Raw genomic sequence first — 14481 nt, forward strand, 5'->3', positions numbered from 1 at the left:
TCTTCGAAGGGAGAGGAGCTCAAAGTGCTGATCAATTTTTTTATTATACATTCCCTTTCTCCAGCAAGTGTGAATACGGAAGCCTTTTCTTCATTAGATTCTGACCTTGAGAGCTCCGTGAAAGGTTGTAATACTTCTTCAAAAACTCCATTAAACAAGAAACTTTCTTTCGTCCATATTTTAAAGATGATGCATAGGCCCGGCTCAAACTGAGATGGTTTTATTGACATCAATTTCTCTGTAATTTTCCATTACCAACTTCATAAATATCTTCCCCAAATTCTGAGTATTTGCTATTTCCAAACCTAAATTAGCTTTAAATTATAACTTTCAGCATAATATTTACCAGTAGTTATTTGATAGTTGGAGTGCGGGTACAAAAGTTTGGGTTATGGCAATCTCGAGGTTAGGATTAGGGCAAAAAGTTTGAGTACGTAGAGAGAGAGAGTATGTTTAGTACGAGGAGAGAGAAGGTTTTAGTGCGTAGAAAGAGGTATCCAAATCTGAACTTCTTTCTAGAAGTTTTAGTACGTAGAGAGAGGTAGTACGTGGAGAGAGAAAAGTACGAGGAGAAGATTTTTAGTATAGGTGGGGGTTAACCCCTCTCTCTCTAGAATTAATTTAGCTAACTCTCCCACTAAAATATCCGTGTAACATAACCCTAAAAATTAAAAACCCCATCTTCCACTAAATCGTTCCCAAATATTGAATCAACTTGAATAACATCCTTGGAACACCAAACCATAATACTATAGAAAATTGAACCCTAAATCCAAACCAATTTAAACTCAACAAATAAAATAAATTGCGCTGAGACTCTAATAATAGAACTCGAACTAGAAACTCATCTACACCCTAACTCTAAAACAAATTAACCATTTGGTGTGACACTAGTCTAAATTAAATGTTGAATCTAAATAGATTTTACTTGAAATTACAATTCTACATAAAAATAAAGTCTAACCCTATTGATTATTGAATATCATACCAAAACTGTTTAACAATAAATTCAAATCTACCAAAACTAAAACAACCCAACTCCCAAATCAAAGTGAACCCCAAATATAATTTAACCCTAAGTGATATCAGATTTCCACATTCCATGATAATGAATTCTTGTATCTGGGTTTGCTTGTTTAACAATTTTTTACCATCAACATTTCAGATTATACTACATGATCCATCATTAAGATGCAAGAGAACCAAAGAAACCAAAAAAGTTGATTGTAGACCAAGCACAACATGTTTAAAAGAGGGAAAAGAGAAAAGAAGATAAGTAACATGCCAAATGGCTGCAAGACCAAAAGATAATTTAATCCTTACTCATAATAAAAATACATAAAAAAATATTAAATACGATCAAATTCAATCCTTACTTTAAAGATAACCCAAAACTTTAAAATAAACATTCACATTTAATTTAGGGTTATAATTAAATGTAAAATCATACTATAACTTTAAAATAAACATTCACATTTGAATATAAAATCATAAACCCTTCTCAGATCCCACCGACCACGGATGATCATGTTATATTCCTTCAAATGGGCCGAAAGTCAGAAAAAACGTGAGTCTCAATTCTCTTTTGTATGACATAAGCAGTGACGACAATTTTGATATTTTAATTAAAAAACCACCAATTTTGACAAATTTTCATCTCTAGCCTTCTGAGCTAAGAATGCCAGTTTCAAACTTGTAATTATCACCCAAAGTCAATAACTTCATTCAACAATAGACACGGCATCCCGATCCTTCCTACTTCCCGCCAAACCGGAAATGGAATTTGCAACATTAAGAAATCAATCTATCCAGAAGCTTGCAGATTTATAAGTTTGAAAGCAACGCTTAGCTATAAATTCATTGATCAAGTGAATGCTCGTTGTAAAGAAGGTTTGCTTCACCTACGAGCCTTTGCAGTTATATATAAATTCATGCCAGCGCCCTATTTTCTACTACAATTAGTATTTATATATTGCAATATTTCTGCGTACCCATTAATTATACAGGGCACAGATCAACAAGAACATATTTGCAAATAGAGGTTTTGGGATTGAAGAAGGCCTTGGCGATAAACCAAAACGAGGGATGAATACATATTTTCTTTCACATGGTTCTCCCATGCTGCCGTTGGAAGATGTTCCCGCTGCAGCTTTCTTCAAGGGGTGGGAAAATATAATGGCAGAGAAACCCAAAGCAATTCTGGTGATTTCAGCACACTGGGACACATCTGAACCTGTTGTCAATGCCGTTGAGACCAACGCCACCATCCATGATTTCTATGGCTTCCCTCCTCAGCTTTATCAGGTGAAACTCATTTGATTTACCCGCGAAGCTTTCCTGATTGGGTTTTTGTTTTATAAACGTTTGCCCTAGGGTTTTTCTTTTGCTCTGCTGATTGATTAGGGTCAGCGATATGGTATCATTACCTGAATTAGGTGATCCCCATAGCTCAAATGGGTTCTCTAAGATATTTTCCCTATTGTATCTGTTTGCTTTTCAAATGGGACGAGTAAATTGGGTTTTTTCTGGACCAGCAATAATATATTGTTAGATTAACAATCTTAATTACTCAGCCTTCGCCCCTTGTGAGACTTGAAGACACGCCCTTTGCCCTCACGACCATTCAATCCTTTATCACTTAAGCCATTTCCCCCTTCTAATTTCTGAATTTCAAGCCACCAAAACTGGCCCTAAAGACCCCCGGTAGATACCTCGGCTACCAAACAAAGATCATACTGATTTTTTTTAACAGAATAGGAATTGAACCCAATGTCATCCTCCAGTGAATGAGGTATTGTTGAACATGTTGAAATTGGTATTGTTGAACATGTTGGAATTGCTTAAGACATGCCCTTTGCCCTCAAATATAATGAAATCTGTGTGTAACTTGAGCCATTTCGCCCTTTCAATTTGTGAATGGCAACCACCAAAACTGGTTCCAAAGCCACACTGCAGATACCTCAGCTATCTCTCAGCCCAAACATAGGCCATGCTGAAAACAATGGACAGATTAGGAATTGAACCCAACGCCACCCTCCAACGAATGATATACTGTAGCACATGGTGAAATTTCTTCTCAAGGTTTCTTGTTTAGAATCGTAGAAAATTATCTGCAAATCCTTAGGTTCCTAGTGAGCTGAACCCTATCTAAGATCCTCCAACGTTTGATCAATAAACACAGGCTATGATACCATGATGGAAAATTATATTGAAGCAAGGATCACCTACTATTTAAAAAACACAGTTGAGCCCTGGGCTACCCTTTGAATAAAAGCTGTGATATTCTTAAGCTACTTATCCTCTTTGAATATCAAACTTTAGATTTAAGGTCGCAGCCTCCAACATTACAGAAAACCTAGAGAAGTTGTGCAACATCACATACACTCTACTGCGGCTTCCCATTGAAGACGCGATCTTCTGAATCTGTAATGCTATTTATCTCTGTGAGCATATAAATCTTATAAAAATGTTTGAATTGATCATTCTTAATTTTTCTAATTAGTTTTTTTAGTATCAACGTTTTGGTTCATGCTACATGATCCATCATCAGAATGCACGAGAGTAAAGGAATTGAAAATACATATTGCAGACAGATAGACGATGGATCTAGTATGATCCAAAACTTTGATGCTAAAAAACTGTTCCACAATCGATCACAGAAGAAAAAATTAACATCAATATGAATTGTGAAAATCTGATAGACGTAATTTTCTAATCAGATTCTAGAAGACCCACTTGCAACATATCTCCAATTATGTATTGGGAGTCATCATTTAAAATAGTCCATATGGTTCAGATAGGACTTAAGGCTAAACCCTGCCAAAGGTTGTATCTTTTATCATCGCTGCAATTTGTATTCCGGAAACTGTAGATCCCGAATTATTCTTCATGGAGTCACTAAACATGAATTAATTTTACTGAATTGATATACTCTTGAAATACCTTCCATCTGTTTCCTTGTACAATGGTCATGGATTTCATGCTTGACTGTGTTGTTAACATTGATTTCTGTAACCTGTATCACAGAGAAGAGTTGGATCTTGAAATTGAATGGCATTTTTTTGATAGGTAATAGGTCAAAGTCAAGGTTAATTATTATCATTTGTTGTGACTACTACTTACATCACAATTTGACTAGCTGTGGAAACCATCTCCTACTTATCAATTGATGAGCTTAAGGGGCTTTCTAATGAATGGTTCATAAGGCACAACACTTGGTGAAGGTTTTGCAAATGGGGTTGCAAGCTTTGGGTTTAACTGTGGAGGAAACTCCGTAGTTAAGCACGCTCAGGCTGGAGTAGTACTGGGATGGGTGACCTCCCGGGAAGTCCCGGTGCTTCACCCCTGTGAGCATCACCTAGATCCAATGAGTGCTAAGTGTTCCATTTATTCTCATGAGAGATGGATTCATGTTGAATCACTACTCATGAAACATGGGTCATCGAGTTTGACTCAAAATCACACAGTCAAATCCTGATATTCACATCGCAATTTGACTAGCTGTGGAAATCATCTCCTACTTATCAATTGATGAGCTTAAGGGGCTTTCTAATGAATGGTTCATAAGGCACAACACTTGGTGAAGGTTTTGCAAATGGGGTTGCAAGCTTTGGGTTTAACTGTGGAGGAAACTCCGTAGTTAAGCACGCTCAGGCTGGAGTAGTACTGGGATGGGTGACCTCCCGGGAAGTCCCGGTGCTTCACCCCTGTGAGCATCACCTAGATCCAATGAGTGCTAAGTGTTCCATTTATTCTCATGAGAGATGGATTCATGTTGAATCACTACTCATGAAACATGGGTCATCGAGTTTGACTCAAAATCACACAGTCAAATCCTGATATTCACATCACAATTTGACTAGCTGTGGAAATCATCTCCTACTTATCAATTGATGAGCTTAAGGGGCTTTCTAATGAATGGTTCATAAGGCACAACACTTGGTGAAGGTTTTGCAAATGGGGTTGCAAGCTTTGGGTTTAACTGTGGAGGAAACTCCGTAGTTAAGCACGCTCAGGCTGGAGTAGTACTGGGATGGGTGACCTCCCGGGAAGTCCCGGTGCTTCACCCCTGTGAGCATCACCTAGATCCAATGAGTGCTAAGTGTTCCATTTATTCTCATGAGAGATGGATTCATGTTGAATCACTACTCATGAAACATGGGTCATCGAGTTTGACTCAAAATCACACAGTCAAATCCTGATATTCACATCACAATTTGACTAGCTGTGGAAATCATCTCCTACTTATCAATTGATGAGCTTAAGGGGCTTTCTAATGAATGGTTCATAAGGCACAACACTTGGTGAAGGTTTTGCAAATGGGGTTGCAAGCTTTGGGTTTAACTGTGGAGGAAACTCCGTAGTTAAGCACGCTCAGGCTGGAGTAGTACTGGGATGGGTGACCTCCCGGGAAGTCCCGGTGCTTCACCCCTGTGAGCATCACCTAGATCCAATGAGTGCTAAGTGTTCCATTTATTCTCATGAGAGATGGATTCATGTTGAATCACTACTCATGAAACATGGGTCATCGAGTTTGACTCAAAATCACACAGTCAAATCCTGATATTCACATCACAATTTGACTAGCTGTGGAAATCATCTCCTACTTATCAATTGATGAGCTTAAGGGGCTTTCTAATGAATGGTTCATAAGGCACAACACTTGGTGAAGGTTTTGCAAATGGGGTTGCAAGCTTTGGGTTTAACTGTGGAGGAAACTCCGTAGTTAAGCACGCTCAGGCTGGAGTAGTACTGGGATGGGTGACCTCCCGGGAAGTCCCGGTGCTTCACCCCTGTGAGCATCACCTAGATCCAATGAGTGCTAAGTGTTCCATTTATTCTCATGAGAGATGGATTCATGTTGAATCACTACTCATGAAACATGGGTCATCGAGTTTGACTCAAAATCACACAGTCAAATCCTGATATTCACATCACAATTTGACTAGCTGTGGAAATCATCTCCTACTTATCAATTGATGAGCTTAAGGGGCTTTCTAATGAATGGTTCATAAGGCACAACACTTGGTGAAGGTTTTGCAAATGGGGTTGCAAGCTTTGGGTTTAACTGTGGAGGAAACTCCGTAGTTAAGCACGCTCAGGCTGGAGTAGTACTGGGATGGGTGACCTCCCGGGAAGTCCCGGTGCTTCACCCCTGTGAGCATCACCTAGATCCAATGAGTGCTAAGTGTTCCATTTATTCTCATGAGAGATGGATTCATGTTGAATCACTACTCATGAAACATGGGTCATCGAGTTTGACTCAAAATCACACAGTCAAATCCTGATATTCACATCACAATTTGACTAGCTGTGGAAATCATCTCCTACTTATCAATTGATGAGCTTAAGGGGCTTTCTAATGAATGGTTCATAAGGCACAACACTTGGTGAAGGTTTTGCAAATGGGGTTGCAAGCTTTGGGTTTAACTGTGGAGGAAACTCCGTAGTTAAGCACGCTCAGGCTGGAGTAGTACTGGGATGGGTGACCTCCCGGGAAGTCCCGGTGCTTCACCCCTGTGAGCATCACCTAGATCCAATGAGTGCTAAGTGTTCCATTTATTCTCATGAGAGATGGATTCATGTTGAATCACTACTCATGAAACATGGGTCATCGAGTTTGACTCAAAATCACACAGTCAAATCCTGATATTCACATCACAATTTGACTAGCTGTGGAAATCATCTCCTACTTATCAATTGATGAGCTTAAGGGGCTTTCTAATGAATGGTTCATAAGGCACAACACTTGGTGAAGGTTTTGCAAATGGGGTTGCAAGCTTTGGGTTTAACTGTGGAGGAAACTCCGTAGTTAAGCACGCTCAGGCTGGAGTAGTACTGGGATGGGTGACCTCCCGGGAAGTCCCGGTGCTTCACCCCTGTGAGCATCACCTAGATCCAATGAGTGCTAAGTGTTCCATTTATTCTCATGAGAGATGGATTCATGTTGAATCACTACTCATGAAACATGGGTCATCGAGTTTGACTCAAAATCACACAGTCAAATCCTGATATTCACATCACAATTTGACTAGCTGTGGAAATCATCTCCTACTTATCAATTGATGAGCTTAAGGGGCTTTCTAATGAATGGTTCATAAGGCACAACACTTGGTGAAGGTTTTGCAAATGGGGTTGCAAGCTTTGGGTTTAACTGTGGAGGAAACTCCGTAGTTAAGCACGCTCAGGCTGGAGTAGTACTGGGATGGGTGACCTCCCGGGAAGTCCCGGTGCTTCACCCCTGTGAGCATCACCTAGATCCAATGAGTGCTAAGTGTTCCATTTATTCTCATGAGAGATGGATTCATGTTGAATCACTACTCATGAAACATGGGTCATCGAGTTTGACTCAAAATCACACAGTCAAATCCTGATATTCACATCACAATTTGACTAGCTGTGGAAATCATCTCCTACTTATCAATTGATGAGCTTAAGGGGCTTTCTAATGAATGGTTCATAAGGCACAACACTTGGTGAAGGTTTTGCAAATGGGGTTGCAAGCTTTGGGTTTAACTGTGGAGGAAACTCCGTAGTTAAGCACGCTCAGGCTGGAGTAGTACTGGGATGGGTGACCTCCCGGGAAGTCCCGGTGCTTCACCCCTGTGAGCATCACCTAGATCCAATGAGTGCTAAGTGTTCCATTTATTCTCATGAGAGATGGATTCATGTTGAATCACTACTCATGAAACATGGGTCATCGAGTTTGACTCAAAATCACACAGTCAAATCCTGATATTCACATCGCAATTTGACTAGCTGTGGAAATCATCTCCTACTTATCAATTGATGAGCTTAAGGGGCTTTCTAATGAATGGTTCATAAGGCACAACACTTGGTGAAGGTTTTGCAAATGGGGTTGCAAGCTTTGGGTTTAACTGTGGAGGAAACTCCGTAGTTAAGCACGCTCAGGCTGGAGTAGTACTGGGATGGGTGACCTCCCGGGAAGTCCCAGTGCTTCACCCCTGTGAGCATCACCTAGATCCAATGAGTGCTAAGTGTTCCATTTATTCTCATGAGAGATGGATTCATGTTGAATCACTACTCATGAAACATGGGTCATCGAGTTTGACTCAAAATCACACAGTCAAATCCTGATATTCACATCACAATTTGACTAGCTGTGGAAATCATCTCCTACTTATCAATTGATGAGCTTAAGGGGCTTTCTAATGAATGGTTCATAAGGCACAACACTTGGTGAAGGTTTTGCAAATGGGGTTGCAAGCTTTGGGTTTAACTGTGGAGGAAACTCCGTAGTTAAGCACGCTCAGGCTGGAGTAGTACTGGGATGGGTGACCTCCCGGGAAGTCCCGGTGCTTCACCCCTGTGAGCATCACCTAGATCCAATGAGTGCTAAGTGTTCCATTTATTCTCATGAGAGATGGATTCATGTTGAATCACTACTCATGAAACATGGGTCATCGAGTTTGACTCAAAATCACACAGTCAAATCCTGATATTCACATCACAATTTGACTAGCTGTGGAAATCATCTCCTACTTATCAATTGATGAGCTTAAGGGGCTTTCTAATGAATGGTTCATAAGGCACAACACTTGGTGAAGGTTTTGCAAATGGGGTTGCAAGCTTTGGGTTTAACTGTGGAGGAAACTCCGTAGTTAAGCACGCTCAGGCTGGAGTAGTACTGGGATGGGTGACCTCCCGGGAAGTCCCGGTGCTTCACCCCTGTGAGCATCACCTAGATCCAATGAGTGCTAAGTGTTCCATTTATTCTCATGAGAGATGGATTCATGTTGAATCACTACTCATGAAACATGGGTCATCGAGTTTGACTCAAAATCACACAGTCAAATCCTGATATTCACATCACAATTTGACTAGCTGTGGAAATCATCTCCTACTTATCAATTGATGAGCTTAAGGGGCTTTCTAATGAATGGTTCATAAGGCACAACACTTGGTGAAGGTTTTGCAAATGGGGTTGCAAGCTTTGGGTTTAACTGTGGAGGAAACTCCGTAGTTAAGCACGCTCAGGCTGGAGTAGTACTGGGATGGGTGACCTCCCGGGAAGTCCCGGTGCTTCACCCCTGTGAGCATCACCTAGATCCAATGAGTGCTAAGTGTTCCATTTATTCTCATGAGAGATGGATTCATGTTGAATCACTACTCATGAAACATGGGTCATCGAGTTTGACTCAAAATCACACAGTCAAATCCTGATATTCACATCGCAATTTGACTAGCTGTGGAAATCATCTCCTACTTATCAATTGATGAGCTTAAGGGGCTTTCTAATGAATGGTTCATAAGGCACAACACTTGGTGAAGGTTTTGCAAATGGGGTTGCAAGCTTTGGGTTTAACTGTGGAGGAAACTCCGTAGTTAAGCACGCTCAGGCTGGAGTAGTACTGGGATGGGTGACCTCCCGGGAAGTCCCGGTGCTTCACCCCTGTGAGCATCACCTAGATCCAATGAGTGCTAAGTGTTCCATTTATTCTCATGAGAGATGGATTCATGTTGAATCACTACTCATGAAACATGGGTCATCGAGTTTGACTCAAAATCACACAGTCAAATCCTGATATTCACATCACAATTTGACTAGCTGTGGAAATCATCTCCTACTTATCAATTGATGAGCTTAAGGGGCTTTCTAATGAATGGTTCATAAGGCACAACACTTGGTGAAGGTTTTGCAAATGGGGTTGCAAGCTTTGGGTTTAACTGTGGAGGAAACTCCGTAGTTAAGCACGCTCAGGCTGGAGTAGTACTGGGATGGGTGACCTCCCGGGAAGTCCCGGTGCTTCACCCCTGTGAGCATCACCTAGATCCAATGAGTGCTAAGTGTTCCATTTATTCTCATGAGAGATGGATTCATGTTGAATCACTACTCATGAAACATGGGTCATCGAGTTTGACTCAAAATCACACAGTCAAATCCTGATATTCACATCACAATTTGACTAGCTGTGGAAATCATCTCCTACTTATCAATTGATGAGCTTAAGGGGCTTTCTAATGAATGGTTCATAAGGCACAACACTTGGTGAAGGTTTTGCAAATGGGGTTGCAAGCTTTGGGTTTAACTGTGGAGGAAACTCCGTAGTTAAGCACGCTCAGGCTGGAGTAGTACTGGGATGGGTGACCTCCCGGGAAGTCCCGGTGCTTCACCCCTGTGAGCATCACCTAGATCCAATGAGTGCTAAGTGTTCCATTTATTCTCATGAGAGATGGATTCATGTTGAATCACTACTCATGAAACATGGGTCATCGAGTTTGACTCAAAATCACACAGTCAAATCCTGATATTCACATCACAATTTGACTAGCTGTGGAAATCATCTCCTACTTATCAATTGATGAGCTTAAGGGGCTTTCTAATGAATGGTTCATAAGGCACAACACTTGGTGAAGGTTTTGCAAATGGGGTTGCAAGCTTTGGGTTTAACTGTGGAGGAAACTCCGTAGTTAAGCACGCTCAGGCTGGAGTAGTACTGGGATGGGTGACCTCCCGGGAAGTCCCGGTGCTTCACCCCTGTGAGCATCACCTAGATCCAATGAGTGCTAAGTGTTCCATTTATTCTCATGAGAGATGGATTCATGTTGAATCACTACTCATGAAACATGGGTCATCGAGTTTGACTCAAAATCACACAGTCAAATCCTGATATTCACATCACAATTTGACTAGCTGTGGAAATCATCTCCTACTTATCTACTTATTATTAATTAAGCTTGAGAAATCTTGAATCCAAGAGACCTCTCAAATAAGAGGCTCACAATTTACCATTGTGTTGCAGACTGTTGCCTAATTGAATGACATTTATTAGAAGCACAACTTCATGAAATCAAATTCCATGTTGTCACATTGCTATTGCACATGCCACATTAAGGCTGAGAACATATTCAGAAAAGTTCGGAAACTTGAATTCTTGATTTTGAAAGTTTCACACATAGTATACTTGAGGAAATTTAACTTCTATAATCTAGAGAAGCTTGACCTTAGTTAATATTATCAGATTTCATCAATCCATTTAAAGTACGTAGTTTTATTTCTAGATTTGATAGTTTAATTTTTTTTAGCATCAATGTTTCGGATCGCACTCTGTGATCCATCATTTTAACAAGAGAATATTTATTTATAATGTGAAGTTCTTTTGCTTTTAGATGCAATACAATCCACCTGGATCCACAGATCTAGCCAGAAGGGTGAAGGAACTGCTATTGCGTTCGGGATTTGAGACCATAAAGGAGAGCCCAAGAAGAGGGTTAGACCATGGAGCTTGGATACCTTTGTCTATGATGTACCCAAATGCAGACATACCAGTTTGTCAGCTGTCAATACAATCACGGAAAGGGGCAGAACACCACTATAAACTAGGACTAGCATTGTCACAATTGAAATATGAAGGAGTTCTTATAATTGGTTCAGGGCAGGCCACACACAATTTTAGGGACGACATAGACATGAATGCAAAAGCTCCCGTCGCATGGGCATCTACTTTTGACAAATGGTTGAATGATACCCTAGCTGATGGTAGTAAGCATAGGGAAGTCATCAATTATGAAGAAAAAGCTCCATATGGGAAAAAGGCCCATCCTTATCCTGACCATTTCTATCCATTGCTTGTTGCTCTTGGAGCAGCTGGGGAAGGAGCCAAAGGACAAAGAATCCACGAAAGCTGGGCCCTTGGCACTTTTTCTTACTCTTCATTTTGTTTTCAATCTTCACAATAGGTTGTTGCAATATTTTCTGCAGAATAATTGTTTCCTGAAAGTGCTATTTTCCAAAATGCCTTGGTGCAAAGTTTGACAAGTATGGCTTTCCCATTTAATCTGATTATGGTTCCACTTCTTGCAATATAAATTTTTTATCTACTTTTTCATTTATTTTTAGTCCTCAAGCTTTTGAAAGCATGCTTTGGATCACTAACATCAATTGCAGGCCAGTAAGTCATTGGGCTTCTGACCGAAGCCTTCAAATAGAAAAGTTCCTATTGTTATTTATTTATTTTGACACATTCCGTTTAAAATTTATAATTGAAGAGTCAGAGAGAGAAATATGAAAATGCATTAATATGGTGGCTTTTCGTCCGTTGGACTGATTGTCTTATGCACGCCATTGAAATTAATCTGATTGCAAAAATAAAATTGGCAATCCACTTGCAAAGTAAAAGACAAACACAAGACAACAGAGGCTACACCTATCTGTCAGCAGTAGCCATCTAATATCAGTCAGCTGTAAACCATATACGGCAACATTGTTATTGCATTCTAGTCAATACATACAAGGAGTGCATGTGGCAACTTCAGTCAAATAGAATGCTTTTCAAATTTTCATAAAATAGCCTCTGCATTTTGTTAGGTTAATTAAATAAACACATGAAGGTTCACTTGGTGATCAATTGGCTTGTGTTTATATTTCCTGATGACAGATATACATATAACCCTTTAATATTGAATGGTCAAAACAGCATATGTCCTTTATATTTTCATATATAGAATTCACGGTACAGGAAATGAAAGGAAAATCAAATGGTTTTGTTCTCATACCGTGGGATGGCGTTTTGTTAACAGAACGAGCAGTAGTTGTTGGATGGTGAGAAATTATAGAGCAACGAAGCATTTGGTTGCAGATTTGTAATGATCTATGACCCATCAAATCCACTTTTTAGTCCCTGCCTTAGGAACTAATGTTCCCGGTGGCGGTCTACAATTTATTTTTTATAATCAACATGACTCTTTTGTTAAGGTTCTAAAATGATTTATTTTTAAATTAATTTTTACACATTAATTCTTTATTTCTGATTGGCTGATCCTGATCCCTATTTTCCTAGGGATATAATTGATTTATAGATACGAAGAATTATAAAAAATTAAATTCTAGAAAATTCTCCAAATCTGAAATGTTGTTAATGTTGTTTGCAGCAGTATGAGATAAGCTTGCCTCTCCTTTGGAAATGGGGAAAATAAATGGAAGTTTAAAAAACGTAAAAGAATTTTCTCTATATCGTTTAAAGTGAATGTCTCCAACAAAAAACCTTTATGAACCGCATTGACAATTGTTGAATTGTAGAACTGAATTGAATCCTGCTAGCATCCGAGTGCCTCCAACACATCCGTGTTGAATATATTTAGATAAGATAAGATAATACCATTAAAGAAATTATAAAGCTTCTTCTGTTAGATTGGAATTCAACTCCTGCCCAATAAGACCAGAAAATATTCTCTTGGAGTCCTCCATATCCCCACAAATGACAACCCTTAGAGCATCCTAGAATAAGGGGTTTTGCACATCCTTAAGCCTGAAGGGAAATTGTGCGTACAGAATGACATGACCATGAGTCCCATTACCAACCGCTTCTTTATGAGCGGATATACAATGAAGCAAACTTAATCTGCAAACTAGTGGCAATGTTTGAATTGTTTGTGCCAGGTGAACTCACTTGGAGGAGACATTGTGAAAGTTTGTTTAGAAGATGTGTAATGCCCCGCCCGGAGATCCTTGGAAACAAGGATGAAAAACAAGTCAGAACAAATTTTTTTTTTAACTAGTGTAAGTGCACATGATACAACCTACACAAACCAAAAGATCGCAACGGAAGACTGAAAGACAACCAAGCACCAACGGATCTCCAAACGCCACTACCAACTAGAACAAAATCACGAAGACCACAAAAGGCTACCAAGCTGAAGGACATAAGCTGACTCTTGGAAACTAGCTAAGTCTGAAATCCTGAAGCCCTGATTTTTGGCTAAGTCTGAATTTCTGAAGCCCTGATTTTTCCTAGAATCTACACCTTAGCTCGTAGAGGTCTGAAACCCATCTCAAATGAATCGTCGCATATATTAAAATATATCTTAAGTATACTTAAATGATATATTTTAAACCCCGAAGGACTACAACAGAAACCCAAAAATTGAATTTCAAAAGAAACCTCCTGAATTCAAAATGCAACAATATAGGCTTGAAGAACACCCAAAAGGGTATCCAGATCAACTCTCAAAAAGATCAGAACACTACAAAAAGTGCCCGCTGTTGGCACGTGCATGTTTTTGCCAAAAGGCGTGCGACACTTTTCACTAAGGGAGGGCGACACTTCTCCCTTACTGCGTGCGACACTTCTCAAGAAGGCGTGCGATACTGGAAAAGTATCGCGCGACATTTCTCATAAAGCCATGCGACACTCTTCCAGTGTCGTACGACACTTCTTCAGTATTGCGTGCGACACTTTTTATTTTCGTGCGACATTATTTCTATGGGCGTGCGATACTTTATCAGTGTCGCACAATGCTGAACAAATGTCGCTCATAGAAAATAAAAACACTTACAAAAACTCAAAAACGGGGATAAAACGACAAAAGAACCTCCACACCGGGGAGTACCAGATCCACATCTCGAGGCCAAAACACTCGAACCGAAATTGAGTAACAGAAAACGAAATCTAACCATCTATCAAACAAAGAAGGGAAAGTACAGAAAGGAAACATCATGACCACTGAAATAACATCACAATA

At 39.8% G+C, this 14481-nt stretch overlaps 1 protein-coding gene across 1 annotated transcript; it reads left to right on the forward strand.

Moving 5' to 3' along the window:
* The first annotated feature begins 1514 nt into the window (after positions 1-1514).
* Positions 1515-11853, forward strand: LOC149549421 (extradiol ring-cleavage dioxygenase-like). Its single transcript, XM_089792801.1, has 3 exons — positions 1515-1890; positions 2007-2304; positions 11131-11853. The coding sequence occupies exons 2-3, from the start codon at positions 2086-2088 to the stop codon at positions 11698-11700; spliced, it is 789 nt and encodes a 262-aa protein (XP_089648927.1). The 5' UTR covers positions 1515-1890; positions 2007-2085; the 3' UTR covers positions 11701-11853.
* Positions 11854-14481: the final 2628 nt, after the last annotated feature.

This window comes from Cupressus sempervirens, chromosome 7, assembly GCF_028749045.1.
Source record: "Cupressus sempervirens isolate cs-2001-9-10 chromosome 7, ASM2874904v1, whole genome shotgun sequence".
Lineage (NCBI taxonomy): Eukaryota > Viridiplantae > Streptophyta > Pinopsida > Cupressales > Cupressaceae > Cupressus > Cupressus sempervirens.

Bases quoted from the DNA above. Each gene is read 5' to 3' on its own strand.
- LOC149549421 (XM_089792801.1), top strand. From the start codon at position 2,086: ATGAATACATATTTTCTTTCACATGGTTCTCCCATGCTGCCGTTGGAA. The intron at 2,305-11,130 runs GTGAAACTCATT...TTTTGCTTTTAG, and splicing joins TCCCTCCTCAGCTTTATCAG to ATGCAATACAATCCACCTGG.